At 48.1% G+C, this 20,884-nt stretch overlaps 1 protein-coding gene across 7 annotated transcripts in view; it reads right to left on the bottom strand.

The window, feature by feature from the left end:
• The window catches only part of RAB11FIP5 (RAB11 family interacting protein 5), a 108,580-nt gene that overhangs the window by 22,018 nt on the left and 65,678 nt on the right, over positions 1 to 20,884 (bottom strand). For 2 of the 7 annotated variants that reach the window (XM_073343005.2, XM_073343003.2), the window contains one exon: positions 233 to 251. The exons of the other annotated variants lie outside the window; for them this stretch is intronic. In XM_073343005.2, the coding sequence (XP_073199106.1) occupies positions 233 to 251 (19 nt within the window). The remainder of the gene's footprint in view (positions 1 to 232; positions 252 to 20,884) is intronic. 7 annotated transcript variants of the gene reach the window in all.

The following is a 20,884-nucleotide window of genomic DNA, read 5'->3' as shown; positions in this document are numbered from 1 at the left end:
TAGGGGAAGGAGAGTTTAGTACCTGGTCAGCAAGGAGGTCCTCAAAGAAAGGGTTGCTGTGCAAGGAGTGGAGGAATGGGTTGGTAGGGGACAGGCATCCAAACTGGCTTTCTTCAGTAGCAGTTAAAAGGTTAGTGCTTAGCATGCGAGCAGGATGGACTATACCAGCAGGAGGACATTGGACAGGGGAACAAGGGGAAAAGTGAGAAGGTGCATCTGAGCTGGTTTCTACCTTAGGAGACACTTCCAGGCTGTGGAGGGAAGACAAAATAGTCCTCCTGGTTAATACTATGACAGCGCTTAAGTATATTCACCCCACCCCACCCCACCCACCCCACAAACACTTATGGTCAAAGCTGTGCAGTGCTGCAGGGATCACACATTCCTTCCTGTTAAGCAGAGCAATGATTAAGACAGAGATGCATGGATAGTGCATGCACTGGTATAAAGGAAAGGGAACCCCTTGTTTTAAGGCAGCTCTTGTGCTCCCCCCCACCCTGTTTCTTTACAACATACAGAATTCCTACTGCGCTGAACCAAATGACCTTGGAGGAACACAGAACTGGAGAGGAGCCCCATTTCAGCACCTGTGGCCCAAACTCCCTGTTCATTGATTGATAACTTGTTCTGGATGCCAATTTTCCAATTCTACCCATGCGAGTAGTCCCACTGAATTCAGGAGGGCTCCTGGAATGAGTAAGGCTGACTCACGTGAGTCAGGGTTGCAAGCCCAGCCCTTAGTGACTTACTCCAGAGTCTGGTCGTGTGCTTGGTTTCACATTAGGTCAGCAGAGAGAGGCTCTCAAAATCCTCCCTTTCCCCTCCTCCCACAGAGCCCCCTGAACACTGAAGTCAGCACAGGAACTGCAGTTATAGCTGAAGAGAAAACAAACAAACAGCAGGGGGCAGCATGTGGCCAGGGCACTGGGCTGGGAGTTAGGAGAGCTGGGTTCTGTTCCTACCTCTGCCGCTGGTTCCCTGTGTGATCTTTGGGCAAGCCACTCCCATTCCGTGTCTCCGAGGCAATGAGCTATCCCTTGTCCCACTCAACGGAAGCTGAAGGGATCTCAGCACCACCAAGAAACAGGCCATTAACCTCCCCCCCCCACCCGCAACTCAGTTTCCCTGGCTGTACCAATGGAGATGCAGATCCTTCCCCACCTTTACAACGGGTCAGAGGCTATCATCCTCCTCCTTTCTGGAGTGTTGCCAGCTCAACTCAACCCATTTCACAAACCTCTGGAGTGGAGCCGCATGAGGCCCTGGGCAGCAGATCAGCAGGATTACCCCTGGGCTGAGACACAGAACTTAACAGACTTGCATGAGGTCACACGGGAGACCCTGGTGCAGCCAGGAATTCCCATTCCCAGCCAGTACTTCAATCACAAGGCAATCCTTGCCCTCAAACCCTCTCCTCCAAGACTCAGCAGTCAGAAGCACAAGGGGGATAGCTGAATCTCCTTGCCCAGTACTCCCTACAGAGTCTAGGGCTTTGGGGACACATTTATCCCAAAAGCCCCTCATTTCCAGCAGCACCAGGGGGCAGCACCCTCCCAGCAGCTCCAGACTCTTGAGCGGTGAGAACAGAGAGGTAACCAACACGCTCTGGTGGCAAGTTCCCTGCCCCAGATTTCAGATCATATGCCCTACAGCCAATCAGTGCGGTTTGTGCTCTCTGGCTCCTGCAAGGATCCTCCCCTGACAGCAGGTAGAGGGGTGGTTGGGGACAGACTATAAAGACGAGGGGAATCAAACAAATAGTATACAAATCATAAGCCGTCACGGTCACTTGTTTGGCACAGGAGCTGAGTCAATGAGGACTTTCCAAAAAGATCATTTTTTTAAAAGGGGTCAGTGATCTGGTACCTAACGCTGTGCCCATCCCCAGCCTGCATAATTGTGTGATCATCCCGCTATCTTCCCAGCCTCCTTCCTATTGCTTGGCACACTCACTTCACACAAACGAACTGAAGATGGTGACAGGGTCTCTAGAGCAGGGGCTGCTTCAGCACACTTAGGCCCTGATTCTTGCACAGACCTTTGGGCATTAGGTTCTCCTCATAAGACCCGAATTCAGGGTCCTCGGGTGGGTGCCCTTGCAGGAGCCAATGGCATTGCTAATCTCTGAGTGGAGGGGAAAACATGTAGCTACCTGCTCTGCTTTCAGCTACCAGCCCTTGTCAGAGAGAAGAAACCACAAATGCTGGGCTCTTGGCAAGTCTGGTGCCTCCCAGAGAACCCTCCTCTTGCTTGAGCAGCTGTAAGGTAAAGTGGTCACGGAGGAGGGATTACTTTGAGATCCATTCCTCCTCCCCCCCCCCCCCCCCCCGCTTCTAAAAGCTAAGGGATCAGCTGAGACAGTAACTAAGCAGCCAATTCTAGGGCCTGCATTCAGCAAGCGGGCTGCATAGTGGCAAAGGCAAATGGCAACGGTCAGATGAAGATGGCATAAAGACCAGAGTCTCACGCACCAATGCAGGGTCCCTTCAGCAATCAGCCACTTGTCTTACCATGTGTTCTTCAGACGGAGGTTTCTCGGTTACTTCCTGGTTGGAACGCTGCATTCTCATATGGCCTCCTGCATTCCCTGGGAGGGCTGAATGGGCAGCACCTGACCTGGCTATAGACAATTACCCACCACCTTTGTGCTCAGAGCAGAGCAACTCAAATAGCAGGAGTACCAGACCTCCTATGGGGCAGAATGATGCAGCGAACTACCATTCTGGGGAAGAGCCACACAGTAAAAAAAATCAGATTTTAGGGTGATCAGCCACAAGTGAAATATTGATGTCAATGACTTGGGCAAATCAAAGTTTGTGGAGGGGGAAGAAAAAGTCAAAAACCCGTATTATACTGTCAGTCTCTAGCCCAGTGGTTTTCAACCTGTGGTCCGTGGAGCAATGGGGGTCCGTGGACTATACCTAAGATTTCCAAAGGGGTCTGCACCTCCAATTGAAATATTTTAGGGGTCTGCAAATGAAAAAAAAGATTGAAAGCCACTGTTTATTCTATATACAGCCTAGTCTTGTTCTCACTGATGTCACAGGATTGGGCCTTCACTAGTCACAGTAGCCACTAAGCAAGCATCTCTCTGTGTGTAGCTAAAGTTCAGCTAGGAGGAAATGTAAAAAGCACCTTCTCTTCCATCCCCCTTCAGCCTTCTCTCACAGAGACAGTTTACATAAGAACATGAGGCTGCATAACTTCACTGGAGCTTATAGGCACCACTTGACTTCTCGTGCCATCAAGGTATTTTAAAATAAATTTCCCATCGAAATTCTCTCTTCCCCTGCTCCCTTTTTTTGTGATTTATAAACTTCTCCATGAAGGCTGTAAACTAAGCTCGCTTCCTTAGTAAATTTCAGTCATCGTACGCCTCTAGGCTGATCTGGTACTGGCAGGTTATTGCCCAAAGCCAGCCGGTGCAATGTACGCCGGGAGAGTTCCAGAATAGGAAACGAACGCAGCATGGATGCATGTTTTCAAAACCAGAGCTATACATAAAAGTTTAGATGGAATGGGGGAAAGCAGCAGCAAAGGCCAAAATGCCGGCCTTACCAACCTCAGCAGAGCTGCTTTGGGAGGAACACAGCCAAGACAACTTAAAGACTTTATCATAGCAGATTAGGGTTGGAAGAGACCTCAGGAGGTCATCTAGACCAACGCCCTGCTCAAAGCAGGACCAATCCCAGCTAAATGAATCTCTGAATTTTTTGGGGGGGCATTATTGTTACATATATATCATGCCACTTAGACTGAAAAAATAACAGCCTCCCCCACCCACCCTTTACTTTGTGTTTGACCCATTTTACCTTCTGGCTAGTCAGTTTCACCTGCTGTTTGTGGATTTGTCCTACTATGACCAAAAGAGAAACTGTTTTCCTTAAAAAAACAAAAACAAAAACAAAAAAAAAGTCATTTTGAGGCAAGGGGCAGAGTTTGGGGAAAAGTGCAGGGCCTGAAATTATGTTACTTTTGCATAGTGGACTGCATTTCAAGTTGTCTGTGTCCCTGGAACAGGAGCGTAACATGAATTCATTTTTATATGACCCCATCAATTCTATTGATGGAGGAAAGGATCTGTCTATTCTTCCTCTTAACGGCAGCTCCAGCTACGATCCACACTAGACAATGAGAGCAGTCAAAGAAATGCAGTTCTGGTGAAACTTAAATGAGCCTTCCACTATCAGCATCTCCCCCCTTCCCCCCCCACATTACTTATTTTTTAATCTGAAAGAATAGAAAGCTATCCAGGTGCAGTGTTGAAAATCAAGACCAGATTTCTTTACAATGAAACTAAGGACTCACTGGGACAGATAAAGCCTCTGAATTTCACACACGTGGTTTGTGTCCCAAGCCATAAGGCAGTCCCAGCCCATGAACCTTCACTAAGATTGATGAATATGGCCCAACATAAACTTGACACTGAAACCAAACTTCGGGCACATTCTGTATTGTTCCAGGGTCCACTGCAACCATCTTTCACGGATGGAGCATTAATCGTCCTTGGGTGGAAGACAGAATGCTGCTACAGGTAGGATATAATGGGCCAAACTCCATGGAAGACAACGGCATTACATCAGGGAGCCATTTTACTGAATTATTCACAAGCCTTCTGTGGTACTCAGTACTGAAACATGCAAGCGTCTAACAGGTTTATGCTGGTAACACTGCTGTGCAGTAAGGAAGCATCATCCTCATCACCCCTGCTTTACAGATGAGAACCTCAGACAGATGACTCAAATTCCCCACTGCCTGGCACCTTATGTTGCCATTCACATCTGTGCACAGCAAATGTAAAAACACCACCAGGGTGTGAGCAGAGAATTCAGATTTGGGACCATTTTACCTCCCCTTGGCACAGAGTAAGAGACCCCACAAAGGAACCAAGTGGTGGAGGCCCAAGATTATCCCACAGAAAGCCCGTGGAAAGGCCAGGAAGAGAACCCCGCTCTCCAGAGTTCTGGGGCTACAGCTTTAACCACAAGCCCATCCCCTGGGTCCACAGAGCCACTGTCTTGTTTGTCTTGTCCTGCCTCCAATCCACCTTCGCTCAGGGGGTTGTAAAGCACATCTGGATATTTCTCTTGACCTTCCAGCTCTACAATTCTCCACGGCTAAATACACCAGCAATCCCTGGCCCAGGGTATGCAGCATTGCACCTGCAGTGCTAGCTCTGAATTGGTTTCGGTATTTTTTGGCCAAGCAAAGCAAGGCCCTACGTTCACCTTGACGGCATTTCTCCAGTCATACGTCTGTAACGCGACAACTTCAGAAAACCACATCCGAGCAATGGTAGAACGTCGGAGAACGTTCAAGGGAGCACCAGGCAGACCCCTGCTGATTTTGGAAGAAACTAAAAGAGCCTGAAATTAAGCCCATCATAAACTGCCCATTTTGTGATGCCGGCAGAGGAAGCTCTCTGGAGCCCTATGGCTGCTGTCTACACATCAGAGGCAGCAGCTTACAAGCATGGAGGGTGAGCGGCATACCCACACAAGGCCCTCCTCCCCATTCCAGCCAGGTGGCTCCAAAATCAACCCTCACCGCCCCCAATGCAGCGGCCCCACCCTCCCGGGCTCTTGTCCCCAGTCAGCCCCTCACACTCTGGCCAGCCCTACCTCCACCCCGACCTACATTTACACTTAAAAGGTTGAACAAGGCACAGAGCTTGGTCAACATGAGCAGCAAAGTGTGCAACCCTCTGCCATTAGCTACAAAAACCTGTACATTTCTCCCTGTAGATTGAGAGAACTATATTTCTGCTGGAAGAACAGGAGTTACTGGAAGCATAGCTATGTACACCCTTCCAGCCACTGTTCAGCCTCCTGACCTAGTCACCTTACGCTTGGCCACCCCAGTCTTTAGCGCTAAAGCCAAAATCCTTCCCACCCTGAAAATAAGACTGTGAACTGTCCCCAGTACGCAGGGCATCCTTCCAGCTCTCATCGACATAACTATGAAGGGATCCACTCCAGAACAGCATTTCTCGCTGTGGCCCAAGAGGCTGGGGGGGGGGGGGGGAAGCAAAGCCAATTTCAACAGATTTAAGAACACTGAAATGTCACATTTCTGCAGGATCTGGGACCAACTGTACTCCCTTCGAGATACACACAGAACCCCTGGCATTCAAAGGGGGTTACCCACACACACACACACACACAATACTGGAGATCATACACGCGTCTGACGCTCTAATACTTGGCACTCCCTTAGCCTGCCGTGTCTTTGATCAGCAGGGGCAGCTCTCACCTTTGCTGGCTGTTCTCTAGTCCAAGGTACAAGCTTTTTAGAAATGGTCACAGTCTTTAGAAATCCTCCAGAAAGCAGAATTCCTGCTTCTGTTTTACTCCTCTGAAATAAAGAAACTTTACACTAGGGGGAGTGCGTGCTCTGCATTGCCTCAATGGAAAGTAAACTCCCACTTTAGTTTAAAAAAAAACAAAAAAAAACCCCTTCTTCATTTTATTACTGAGGTCAAGGAGCGGTCCTGAAAACATAAGTGATGTTTGATGTATTAGGATCAGAGCTACACTTCCACCCTGCTCAGCAGAGCCCAACACCCAACGTTCCCATTCCCTAGGGAAGGTTCGAGGACTTCTTTGGCACCACGCCTCTGATGGACAGCATTTACAATGCTGCAAAATTGTCTCCACTGCTTTTACATCTAGAGGAGTTTAACTGACTTGATCTTGCTTTCACTTTTGTCAGTCTCCTCACCTCTCCCACATACATTCCATTTCTCTCCCTTGCTGGCAGCTGGCCCCATGCTTCCCTCTCCTGTCAGAAGAGTAGCCCTGGCTGGGAGTTTGAGTACGGCCCATGCATAACAGAGCACTGTGCAGTCAGAGATCTGATCAAAGAGCTGGGAACCAGGAACTCCCAAGTTCTAACCCTAGCTCTGACACCAGCGACCCCTGTGATCTTGTCCATGTCACTTTGCCACTCTGTGCCCCACATTTCCCATGTGTAACACTGTGATAATACTTGCCTATCCCACAGGGCTGCTGGGGGTTAGTAAATGAATGTTTGTAGAGAGTTCTGAAGAACAGGGCTGTAAGTATTCAGTGGGAGTTGATTTTTCTGCTACAGTGCTCTCCATAGTTGGGGACTGGTCCTGCTTTGAGCAGGGGGTTGGACTAGACGACCTCCTGAGGTCCCTTCCAACCCTGATATTCTATGATTCATAGACACTGCTTGGAGGCTCTTTCATATGAAGTTGTGGATGCTGAAAAGGAGAAGTGACCCCCTCTAGGGCTACGCTATTCTACCCCCACCTCCTGTCTCCATTATTCAGATGCTCCACCCCTGTGATCAGTTACCACGCCTACCTCCACTGATGCACCACTCCACTCCACCAGCAGCATGAAACGGACACGATCCTTGAGAGCATGGCTTCTGCCTACCAGTTCTGTACAGCATCAGTGAAAGTGACCAGAGTGATGTTAATTTCACTCTGGGGCAGCTGGCAAAGACCTGAGGGGCAGCCAAGGCTGCAGGCTCAGGGAGGTGACACTGCATAAGTGCAGGTTTCTACTCACATTCGGAAAAAAATACTTCACAACCAGAAAGGTTAAAACTTTTTTTTTTTTTTTTAAATAGTGCTGCATTGTGCAGGTCCCTTCACTTGCCAGAGGAAACTTCTCCCTCCCCTATGGGAAACAGGGCTTTTGCAGCCCTGACACCAGGAGGACATTAACACCATCACCTTGCACTTAAAGCACATTGCAAATTGGCAGGATTGGAACACATTGTATTTTCGTCCCCCTTTCACAGGGGACAGACACAGAGGTTAACTGACCAGTAAAATGCATCGAGTCAGCACCATACACAGGGCTAGAACCCAAGAGTCCTGACCACCAGCTCCTTCTACAGCTGCCACTCTCAGCCACACCTCTTTAAATATGGGAAGGGAGGAGCTGAGCTCCCATTCTAGAAATTCTGCTCAATACCTGTTTTTGACGGGGGGAAGGGGGGAACTTGTATGACGACCACTCCTGTCAACATCATAATCCAAACAGGCATTTCCCACCCCCCGGAACGTAAGGTGATAGAAGGATAGGCATTTGCCAGAGAACCCAAGAACCTGAAACTCCTCCTACAGCCTCTGAGGTGGGGTGGGGATTCAATTATTTTCTGCTCCTGTTTGAATTTAAAGAACAAAAACAAACAAACAAAAAAATCTGTCATGTGGAGAGAAAAAAAAATCTTCCTATTTCCCTGATGTTAAATTTTTGTGCCTGCCCTCCCAGAGCAGTAAATGAAACACCCAGACTAAAAGACTTTTAAAAGCTTCAGAACTGAACTGAGCTAAAATCCTTTCACAGTAACTGTGACAGTGCTGGACTCTAAAAGCATATGTCTCAATAAAGCCATGCTATGCCCGAGAGCTGTTCTCACAAAACTAGGAAGAGCAATAACCAGTATAGCACTTTTCAGTCCAAGGATCTCAAAGCTATTACCAAAGTTAATGGATCTCACATCCTTCCCACCCCCAGATTTACCCCACCTGCAAAATTGGGATAATAAGGCACAGAGAGGCCAAGTGCCCAGTCCTGCAACAAATCTGTGGCAAAGTTGGGAAAAGAACCCAGGAGACTTGGCTCTCAGTCCCTAGATCTAATCCCTGAACAACACACTCTCTTCACCACATGGGCACCAATTCAGCTAAAGCTTTACCTCCATTATCCCCCAAATATTTTTAGCTCTCAGTTAAGAGCTGCACAGCAAGAATCCAGAAAAAATATCAGCTGGGTCAGGCTGAGCATCCTTGACTTCAGTGCCTTTTAAAATATTGTACTGGTCTTTCTAACTAGACACCGGCAGCCCAATCACCCCAATTCAAACCAGCTTGGTACTGGAACAGGAGATGGTTATGCTAGCTTCCTAGAAATCTGCCTGTAGGTTGTGTTCTCTTCACGATGCTCCCCGGGAAGCAAAGGTGTTTATCTGAGACCAACCATTCATAGGTGTAGCCAGCTATAAATTATTGCTTCTGGGGGTCAGAGGAGGAATAAAGGCTAAAGAAAACATTTCCCATCAAATATTTAATCACAGGCATTATGTACACACTTGATACTGGGCTCTCCAGCATGCAAAATCCCTATCCTTGCCACTGGAAATCCATGTACCTTGACAGGGATTGGACCACGGGGACGTACCTGGCTGGACATAGGGGAAATCTGGAAAAGCTTCCACTATCAATCCAAGAGGAAAGTGACAGGTGACAGCACATATCCGGTTCACCACACCCTTTCCCTAGAAGGCTCTGTAAGACCCTAATATTTTGGCGGCTCATGATTTTAGATCCTGAACATGACAACACTAGAAATTATTTAAGTGTCAAACTGAGATGGGGCCAGCAAGGTCTAGCAACACTAGTTCCTCGTTTGGCTCTGTTACAAAACCCTGCAAACCACACACACGGCTCGCTTACCTAACACACCTTCCTGTTGGCATTCACTTGTCCTCATTTGCCACACTCACTCACTGAGTCACTTTCATCCAGATCGCAGGCTCTTTGAGGCAAGAGCCGTCTCTGACCAGGAGAGGTGCTGTACAAACCCCCAAAAAGGCGCCCAATCTGATTTGGGCACTTGGGCCCTCCTGCTGTACAGCAGGAGTACTTATCTCCTTTTCCTAGCCACCACTCAATCCACTTCCTTTAGCTTCCCTCCTTAGACTTTAGGAGAAGAGCCAGTGCCCTGGTGTCAGATAGTTGGTCAAGCCTAAGTCTCCGCTCTTTCTCTCTACTCCAATTCCAACACCTCAAGTCATCAGACTCAGAAATAATAATAGCACTTAGCAGTTTATATACACCTCCCTTCATCTAAGGTGGAGGCATCATACTCATTTTAGCAATAAGAAAACTAAGGCTGTCATCAGGTGGCTTGCCCAAGGTCTCAGAGTGAGCCAGTGGCAGAGCAAATGACAAGGCCTGTCAGTCTACAGCACCCACAGTCAGACGAGCTCCCAGCAAGCCTGTTAAAAGCAACCATTTAATCACTGCCATACCCCTCTTGCTGCCTACCCTCCTCCAGAGCCTCTATTAAACTATTCAGTCTCCCCTTCGTGCATTCTTCCAAACAGCCCCTTCACCTGAAACTTCCTCATTGTCTGTCCATTGACCAAACTACCCCCACCATAAAACCACCCTCAAAGCCCCTTTGCTGACACCCAACAGGGCTTCCTTCACAGTCTATGGATGTTCTTCCATTACAGGCAAGCTACTGTCCGTGTCTTTAGATTGTAAGCTCCTTGCAGCAGGGACTAGGAGTTTCTCTAGGTCTGCAGACCACTGAGTACACAGTCAGAATTCAATCAACAACAAACTTTCTCCCTTGAGTCTCTTGCTTGAGCAGTTACCAGGCAAGCTTTCACGCCAGGGTTTGGATTTCCCTTCCCTAGCCCCACCCTCTTCCTCCCCCACTCACATTCTCATGGAATAGCCAACTGTAGAAAACATTCCAAGAAACGCATCCCAATTCTTCCTACCATATCAGCTATTTGTCAGACTATGATCTGAGGGTGTTAAGGACTACACAGGGCCCGCGGGGGGGGGGGGGGGGGTGTCCATATATTTGCAGCAGCCTAGACTCACAAGTCTGCACTGCTTTTTAAAACAGTGGCTCTCAACCTTTCCAGATTACTGTACCCCTCTTGGGACTCTCATTTGTCTTGCGTACCCCCAAGTTACACCTCACTTAAAAACTACTTGCTTACAAAATCAGACATAAAAATACAAGTGTCCCAGCACACTAGTACTGAAAAATTGCTGACTTTCTCATTTTTACTATTTAATTATAAAATAGATCAACTGGAATATAAATATTGTACTTACATTTCAGTGTCCAGCATATAGAGGAGTATAAACAAGTCATTGTCTGTATGAAATGTAAGTTTGTACTGACTTCGTTAGTGCTTTTTATGCAGCTTGTTGTAAAACTAGGCAAATATCTAGATGAGTTGATGCACCCCCCTGGAAGACCTCTGCGTACCCCCAGAGGCACGCATACCCCTGGTTGAGAATCACTGTCTTAAAATACTTACTAACCCAGCTACTCCCATAAAAGGAACATACAGATCAATGAGCAAAAATAAATGAATAAATGTGGGGGGAAAGGAATCCACTGTTTGGCAGTATTTTGTATATCTTGGCCTCCCTCGATTAAAAAAAAAAAAAAAAAATACAAGCAACTCGAGTGCCTCATCTTGGGCCAACAGCTAATCAGTGAGATTTCTCCTACAGTTCCCAGTCTGCTCTGCAGAGTAAATACAGCAACACTGCACTTCGTCCAACAAGCACTCACAATCCAGAGATTGCACCGTGCTTTGCAAAAGGAGGGTAAATCTGTATTAGAAGAGAAATAAAACCACATGCACATGGAAAAGCTGAGGCACAGAGGTCAAGGCTCAAATTCCAGCCATAACAGAAACAAAGATCAGGTGTTTTTCCCCTCAAACAACAATGGGAAGGAATCGCCCCCCTGTGCTGCTGTGGGCATTAATGGAGTCAGAACTTTGCCAGCAGCCCCCAGCCAGCACCATGGAGTACCCGAGGAAAACTAGCACTTTAAGGCCTTCGCTTCCTGCAGGGAGAGACCAGAGGCAGCAGTTATATACTTTCCCAGGGCCAGGCCAAGACCTCTGAGGCCACCTGACCCAGCAGCCCCCCAAGAGTGTCCGTACCCTGGACTCTGAGCCGTGTTGCAGGGCTGGGGACGAGGGAAAGTACAGTAACCGGAGTGGGCATTAGTTACAGGTAGGTCTCCGGATCACCTTCACCGGCAAAGGCTTCAGAGCATACACTGCACATCTGATCAATGGGATTTCTGCTCTCCCAACGCACACCTGGAGGGACCCTCCCCTCCTGCCCCCTTGGGAGCAGCAGAGTGAGCACCCCAAAGGCCCCGCACCCGAGGGAGTCTTTAGTGTTTTAAACGTAAGGGGCGGGGAGGAAGAGAGTCCATGTAGAAGGGGTGAAACAAAAGTCAGTCTAAGAGCTACAACGACACTGCATACAATCTTAGGGCTCGCAGCCCCTTCTCCAAGGGGAGGCCTGAGTGTTAAGGGATCGGGGGGGGTGGGGGGTGGGCTACGGGCATTTTTAATGAGGGCATTTCGAACGTCGGCGCCGTTAAAGCACAGAGCTAGTCCGAGCAGCTCAATGCTGCCGCCATTTTTCACACCTGCTCGGCGAGCCTCTCGCCTGAGACGGCGGGCAGGGGCCGCCCCGCCCTAGGGGCTTGCACAGTGTCCGGCCCAGCGAGCCCCCCGCTTCCGAACGGGCCCTCGGGAGCCGTGACACCAGCAGACAGCGGAGACCCACCCACCGGCCATTCGGCGCTCGGTGTCCCAGGGAAATCCGTCGCCGAGGCAGGGAGGGGAAGGGAGCGAGGCCCTCCAGTCGCTTTGTGGCAATGCCCCCCCCAGCTCGGTTCTCCTGTCGGGGGGCTGGGGCTCTCCTCCGCCTCCTCAGAGCAGCCGGGGAGCCCCCCCCAACTTGATCGTCTCCCCAGGCCTGGACCTCTCCCATCCCCCTCACCTGCAGGGACTAGGCTAGGCCTGGCCGCAGGAAGGGCCCGAACACAGAGTCAGCCAAGCCCCCAGGGGCACCCACCTCCGGCGCGGCGGCTACTCCGTGCGCTGGCTGGGGCAAGCTGGTGCCAATGCTTGGGGAGGACGGTGCCGGCTGGCCTGGCCTAGCCCAGCCCAGCCCTTTCCAGGCCGGCCCGGCAGGAAACAGGAAGTCAGCCGTGAAGAAGCGGATTCATCCCTCGCCCCTCTGCAGTTTCCTAGGCTGTGGGAAGGAGGCGGCCGGGGTGCAGGAGCCCTCCCGCTCGAACCTCCGCAACGGACTCCAGCCAGACCTCTGGGCAAGTCGCCTTGGCCCGAACGGAAAGGAGGAACCACTGATCCGCATTACCCGATGCGACACACCTGGGGCCTGAACTTCAGGGGTGCCGAGCACCCCCAGCTCCACCTGAGGCCGAGGGGCACTCCAGGTGATCAGCACTTCTGAAAACCAGGCCCCAGCTGTCTAAGGGGGCACCCCCCCCCACTCAGTGGCTACTCTTGAAAATCTGGCTGACTCCCCGACCTGTGAAGTGGGAGAGGCCACAACCTACTGCACACTTCCCAGGGATGTTGTAAGACTTTATTTCAGGACCGTTTCCATCGTCTGCCCTGAAGCCATCTCCAGTGCTGGGGTAGTGACAGGTTTCACTGAAGTGGGATTGCATTCGGAGACTTGCAGCGACAAGGGCCACTGGCACAGCAAAACAATGGGGGCCCGATTCTCTGCTACCCTGCATGGCATGATGTCACTTACCTCTGTGTCAAGTGAATGCAAGGTGGGTGCAAAATGCCACCTGGCAGCACTCCCCTCTCTCTCACCCGAGGTAGCGTTTTACACCCGATTTACACAGGTTTAAATGGCTACAGAAGGTGCACGGCCGTGCTGAATCCAATACCTTAATATGTCCAGTTGAGCAGGTTGGTCAAGTTAGGTCAGGAGAGCCACAGAGCTGGCAGAAGTTGTGTGCAGCCGACTTCAAAGTGCACAGAGCTGCTACCAGCGATTAGTCAATAGCTCAGGGAGGTCTCCCTTTAGGCTAATTGAGTTTGTTTGTAGTTAGGGGGTTTTAAAGCCCTTTGAAGATATAAAGTGTTGTGTGTTTTTACCATAACCTCGCTTTATGGTTAATGGGTTGAGTGAATTTCTATATTTGCAATTTGCCCCATTAATCCTATTTAACGACATATTTCACTATTCTATTGGCCCTTGGTCACTAAAATATACTCACTTGATCATTCCAACCCAGTGGCTTTCAACCCTGTGGTCCGCAGACCCCTGCTGATCCACAGACTGTGTAAAACATTTCCAAAGGGGTCTGCACCTCCATCTGAAATTTTTTAGGTGTCCCCATATGAAAAAAAAGGTTGAAAACCCCTGTTCTAACCCGTTATACCCCTCCAACGCATTATTAAGGATCTACAACCTATCCTAAAGGATGACCCAACACTCTCACAAATCTTGGGAGACAGGCCAGTCCTTGCCTACAGACAGCCCCGCAACCTGAAGCAAATACTCACCAACAACCACATACCACACAACAGAACCACTAACCCAGGAACTTATCCTTGCAACAAAGCCCGTTGCCAACTGTGCCCACATATCTATTCAGGGGACACCATCACAGGGCCTAATAACATCAGCCACACTATCAGAGGCTCGTTCACCTGCACATCCACCAATGTGATATATGCCATCATGTGCCAGCAATGCCCCTCTGCCATGTACATTGGTCAAACTGGACAGTCTCTACGTAAAAGAATAAATGGACACAAATCAGATGTCAAGAATTATAACATTCATAAACCAGTCGGAGAACACTTCAATCTCTCTGGTCACGCGATCACAGACATGAAAGTCGCTATCTTAAAACAAAAAAACTTCAAATCCAGACTCCAGCGAGAAACTGCTGAATTGGAATTCATTTGCAAATTGGATACTATTAATTTAGGCTTAAATAGAGACTTGGAGTGGCTAAGTCATTATGCAAGGTAGCCTGTTTCCTCTTGTTTTTTCCTACCCCCCCCCCAGATGTTCTGGTTTAACTTGGATTTTAACTTGAAGAGTGGTCAGTTTGGATGAGCTATTACCAGCAGGAGAGTGAGTTTGTGTGTGTATGGGGGTGGGGGGGATGTGAGAACCTGGATTTGTGCAGGAAATAGCCCAGCTTGATTGTCATGCACATTGTGTAAAGAGTTGTCACTTTGGATGGGCTATCACCAGCAGGAGAGTGAATTTGTGTGGGGGGGTGGAGGGTGAGAAAACCTGGATTTGTGCTGGAAATCACTTTAGATAAGCTATTACCAGCAGGACAGTGGGGTGGGAGGAGGTATTGTTTCATATTCTCTGTGTATATATAAAGCCTGCTGCAGTTTCCACGATATGCATCCGATGAAGTGAGCTGTAGCTCACGAAAGCTTATGCTCTAATAAATTGGTTAGTCTCTAAGGTGCCACAAGCCCTCCTTTTCTTTTTTAGAAAAACATGGGTGAATAGGTCTCAGGCCTGGACAAAAAGAAGGATTCTAGGTGGACTCCTCCTGAAGGTCGAGACAGCAGACTGGACTTCTACATAGAGTGCTTCCGCAGACGTGCACGGGCTGAAATTGTGGAAAAGCAGCATCACTTGCCCCACAACCTCAGCCGTGCAGAACACAATGCCATCCACAGCCTCAGAAACAACTCTGACATCATAATCAAAAAGGCTGACAAAGGAGGTGCTGTCGTCATCATGAATAGGTCGGAATATGAACAAGAGGCTGCTTGGCAGCTCTCCAACACCACTTTCTACAAGCCATTACCCTCTGATCCCACTGAGAGTTACCAAAAGAAACTACAGCATTGCTCAAGAAACTCCCTGAAAAAGCACAAGATCAAATCTGCACAGACACACCCCTGGAACCCCGACCTGGGATATTCTATCTACTACCCAAGATCCATAAACCTGGAAATCCTGGGCGCCCCATCATCTCAGGCATTGGCACCCTGACAGCAGGATTGTCTGGCTATGTAGACTCCCTCCTCAGGCCCTACGCTACCAGCACTCCCAGCTACCTTCGAGATACCACTGACTTCCTGAGGAAACCACAATCCATCGGTGATCTTCCTGATACCACCATCCTGGCCACTATGGATGTAGAAGCCCTCTACACCAACATTCCACACAAAGATGGACTACAAGCCATCAAGAACACTATCCCCGATAATGTCACGGCTAACCTGGTGGCTGAACTTTGTGACTTTGTCCTTACCCATAATTATTTTACATTTGGGGACAACGTATACCTTCAAATCAGCGGCACTGCTATGGGTACCCGCATGGCCCCACAGTATGCCATTTTTATGGCCGACTTAGAACAACGTTTCCTCAGCTCTCGTCCCCTAACGCCCCTACTCTACTTGTGCTATATTGATGACATCTTCATCATCTGGACCCATGGAAAAGAAGCCCTTGAGGAATTCCACCATGATTTCAACAATTTCCATCCCACCATCAACCTCAGCCTGGTCCAGTCCACACAAGAGATCCACTTCCTGGACACTACAGTGCTAATAAACGATGGTCACATAAACACCACCCTATACCAGAAACCTACTGACCGCTATTCCTACCTACATGCCTCCAGCTTTCACCCTGACCACACCACACAATCCATTGTCTACAGCCAAGCTCTGCGATACAACCACATTTGCTCCAACGCCTCAGACAGAGACAAACACCTACAAGATCTCTATCAAGCATTCTTAGAGCTACAATACCCACCTGCAGAAGTGAAGAAATGGATTGATAGAGCCAGAAGAGTTCCCAGAAGTCACCTACTACAGGACAGGCCCAACAAAGAAAATAACAGAACGCCACTAGCCGTCACCTTCAGCCCCCAACTAAAACCCCTCCAACACATTATCAAGGATCTACAACCTATCCTGAAGGACGACCCAACACTCTCACAAATCTTGGGAGACAGGCCAGTCCTTGCTTACAGACAGCCCCCCAACCTGAAGCGAATACTCACCAGCAACCATACACCACACAACAAAACCACTAACCCAGGAACCTATCCTTGCAACAAAGCCCGTTGCCAACTGTGCCCACATATCTATTCAGGGGACACCATCACAGGGCCTAATCACACCAGCCACTCTATCAGAGGCTTGTTCACCTGCGCATCTATCAATGTGATATGTGCCAGCAATACCCCTCTCCCATGTACATTGGCCAAACCAGACAGTCTCTAAGTAAAAGAATAAATGGACACAAATCAGACGTCAAGAATTATAACATTCAAAAACCAGTCGGAGAACACTTCAATCTCTCTGGTCACGCAATTTCTGTTCTCAAAGTGAGTATCCTTCAACAAAAAACTTCAAAAACCGACTCCAACGAGAGACTGCTGAATTGGAATTAATTTGCAAATTGGATACAATTAACTTAGGCTTGAATAGAGACTGGGAATGGTTGATTCATTATAAAAAGTAACCTATTTCCCCTTGTTTATTCCTCCCCCCCACTGTTCCTCAGACTTTCTTGTTAAACCCTGGATTTGTGCTGGAAATGGCCCACCTTGATTATCATACACATTGTAAGGAGAGTGATCACTTTAGATAAGCTATTACCAGCAGGAGAGTGCAGTGGGGGGAGAGAAAACCTTTTGTAGTGATAAACACCTACTTTTTCACGGTCTGTGTATATAAAAACCATCTTCTGTATTTTCCACAGTATGCATCCGATGAAGTGAGCTGTAGCTCATGAAAGCTTATGCTCAAATAAATTGGTTAGTCTCTAAGGTGTCACAAGTACTCCTATTAATTGGAGGGTTTCCCCTATTTTTTGTCATCAGCAAAAATGACTAATCAAAAATCCTCCAGCCACTGTGCTTATTCCCCCAATTCCAAACTACCCTTCCCACATGCCTTCCCGGCTCCTAACAGTACCCCACCCAGACACTGAAACCTCCAACCTCACCCCTGCCAACGTCTACCTGAGCCAAAAATAAGCTGCACACTGAAAATGAAGGACATTGTACCTAGTTAATATTTAAACCTGACATAGAAGGACCCAGTAGTGATTTCATTTTCTTATTGAATTCAATCAAACCTGAAAGTTTAAATTGATCTGCACCTGGCACAGAATTCCACAAGTGCTGCAGAAACTAGGTGCCGGTGAGTTCACAGGGTCTGGTGTGTTCCATTACCCAAAGTAGAAACCACCCACAGTAACTACATGGCCTTCACTTGTGACATTGTTAAGTTGCCTGTAATCAGGCAACTTAACAATGGGCTCTTTACCCATGTTAAGTTCTACTTGCTTACTCAGTTGACCAGCTGGAGTTACTCGGCTTCAAAAAGAGGCAGCAGAAAGGAAGTCGCCATTCTAAGGGAGGCTTGGGTGGAGGTTTTCTTGCAGGAAGACACTGCTGCTGACTTGCTCAGTTGCTTCTGGGTTACTGAATGGAGAAGGGCTGCTGCTTGTGGTTCCTGAATACCACATCAGAAGCGAAGCAGGAAGAGCTTGCCACCGACTTACCACACAGCCCCGGACACTTCACTAAACTTGCCTGCTTCAGTTAGCCCAACTTGTAAAATGGGGCTAATGCTGCCCTACCCGTAGAGCACAGGGGCGTTGGCAAATTGGTCAGCACAGAGATATACAGTAAAACCACAGAGTTATGAACTCCAGAGTTACAAACTGACTGGTCAACCACCCACCCCATTTGGAACCGGAAGTATGCAATCAGGTGTGGCAGAGAAAAAAAAAACAACCCGCAAATACAATATGTATAATATGTATACAGAGATGTGTTAAACGTAAACTACTAAAAAATAGAGGGAAAGTTTAAAAAAGATTTGACAAAGTAAGGAAACGATTACTGTGCTTGTTTCATTTAAATTAAGATAGTTAAAAGCAGCATTTTTCTTCTACACAGTAAAGTTTCAAAGCTGTATTAAGTCAATGTTCAGTTGTAAACTTTTGAAAGAACCACCAGAACATTTTGTTCAGAGTTACAAACAATCTCCATTCCTAAGGCGTTTGTAACTCTGAGGTTCTACTGTATAGTCAGTACAGAATTAGTGATCCAGAAGCAGAAAGTGAAGTTAACTAAAAACTGACTAGTTTAGTTTCCCTCGCCAAGAGGAAAGAAATATAAGATGTGAACATACATACTGGATAAAATTTTCAAAAGTCACCTAGCAGCCCAAGTCCCATTGACATTTAATAGGAGTTGAGATCTCAGGAAGTCCTTTAGTGGGTAAAACTCTTTCAAAAGTGCCCATCAAATACAGGAACTCCTCACTTAAAGTCGTTCTGATTAACGTTTCGTTGCTGATCAATTAGGGAACATGCTTGTTTAAAGTTGTGCAATGCTCCCTTCTAACGTTGTTTGGCAGCCGCCTGCTTTGTCCACTGCTTGCAGGAAGAGCAGCCGGTTGGAACTAGCTGGTGGGTGGTTGGAACCAGGGTGGACCGGCAGCCCCCCTATCAGCTCCCCGCTCTCCTAAGTTCCCTGTGCGGCAGCTGCTCAGCAGGCTATCAGTTGCCAGCAGTTCAGCTGTCCCTTCCCGCACTGCCATGTGCTGGTGCTGCTCCTGCCCTCTGCCTTGGAGCTGCTCCCCAAGACTCCTGCCTTAGGCAGGAGCTGCAGTCTGGTCTCAGCTTGCTGATCTAATTAACAAACCAGTGTACTTCTGACCCCACTCTTCATACTTAAAGGGGCAATGAGCATCTCTCTCTCTCAAATACACACAGGGTGTGTCTCTCTGTCTGCCCTCCCTCCTTTCCGGCTGCCTTGTAGAGTGTGAGAATTAACCCTTGAGGGCTCAGCCAATTGCTAGTTCATCATTTAGCAGTAAGGCATTCCCTGGGAAATATCCCACCCTCTGACTCCTCCTCAACCAAGCTTCACAATCATCACCACTGTGTACCAGTATTAAATTGTTTGTTTAAAACTGGTGAAAAAAATTTCCCTGGAACCTAACCCCCTCATTTACATTAAGTCTTACGGGGAAATTGGATTCGCTTAACATCGTTCGTGTCAAGTCGCATTTTCAGGAACATAACTACAACGTTAAGTGAGGGGTTCCTGTAGCAAGCAGTAAGATTGTAATTTGTAATATCTGACTTGATTGTCAGATGTAGCAAGCACTGAACCCTCCCTCTGCCCCAAACTGCCGTGGGAGCGAAGCTCTGATAAGGTAAGGTGGAAGTCCGCGAGGTGAGGAATGTCTTTGAAAAGTGATTTTATTTTTTCCTTTTATAATTCCCCCTTTTAATCTGATTCCATGTGTCCACGGCCTCCTGCAACTGTAGCATTTTCCACAGGGGTACAAGGGAAGAGTTATTTTTTCCCCTTAATAATGAGCATGCAAGGTAGCCATACTTTATCATCCTTGTTCAAGCTGCAGGAAGCTAAACCTGTTGCACTCTGATAACATTGTAAGAAACCCTTTTAGTATGTGAACCGATTGTTTCAGCACCCCAGGCCCTTACCTCAAACAAACCAGGGATTGTACCTCTTATGCAGCCCCAGACCAGCATTCTCAAAACACCCTTTTATTTTTTTTTTTTTAAAAGCTTGAGTCTCCAAAGAGCAAACAAACTTTTCCTCCTGCTTCCACTCCAGGCAATGTTGTAAACCTAAACAAATTCTTAAGAACAAGAGCTAACGGCACAGCGAGCCAAATGTACTTCAGAATTTATTTTCCTTGATGGACCAGGGATAAGCCACCAGTTAGAGTTACTGCATTCATCCTTTTTATTGAAGTCAGTGGTGGGTGGGTTTATTGCTGGGGTGGGTGGGTTCACTCCCTGCAATATCAGCAGGAAGATGGGGCTGAAAATGGCAGACAAGAATGCACAGGTGATGGAACTAGGGGTGCTCCTGCACCCCCTGGCTTTTAGTGGTTTCCATCAGACACAGGGTTTACAGTTTGGTTCAATGGTTCTCAGCACCCCCACAAGAACTCAACCATTAAGAAGAATGAAGAGGATGGGGGTGGGAATTGCATCTCCATGATAGAACCAGCATATAAGAGGCACAAAGTTGAAATAGTTCCATGTGCCACAGACTCCTGCACCTGTGTAGAGGATGAATAACCACGCTATGCTAGAGCAATTAGAGATGCATAAGCAGGAGGAAAGAGGGAAACAGCAGAGCTGGGATTAGCCACTTCAAAAGGGTTCACTCACATTACCCAGTGTTACCCACCTACCACCCTCCTGGGGCTTGGGCAGCACAGTGCCACCCTGAATCAAAGATCAGGGAGGCATCCTCCTTTGTAAGCAATGCACCTGTCACTAGCTATCTTGATCCCC

This window comes from Lepidochelys kempii, chromosome 4 (genome assembly GCF_965140285.1).
Source record: "Lepidochelys kempii isolate rLepKem1 chromosome 4, rLepKem1.hap1, whole genome shotgun sequence".
Classification (NCBI taxonomy): domain Eukaryota; kingdom Metazoa; phylum Chordata; order Testudines; family Cheloniidae; genus Lepidochelys; species Lepidochelys kempii.
Note: the sequence above shows the minus strand (reverse complement) of the source record. Positions and strands in the feature narration are given on the sequence as shown.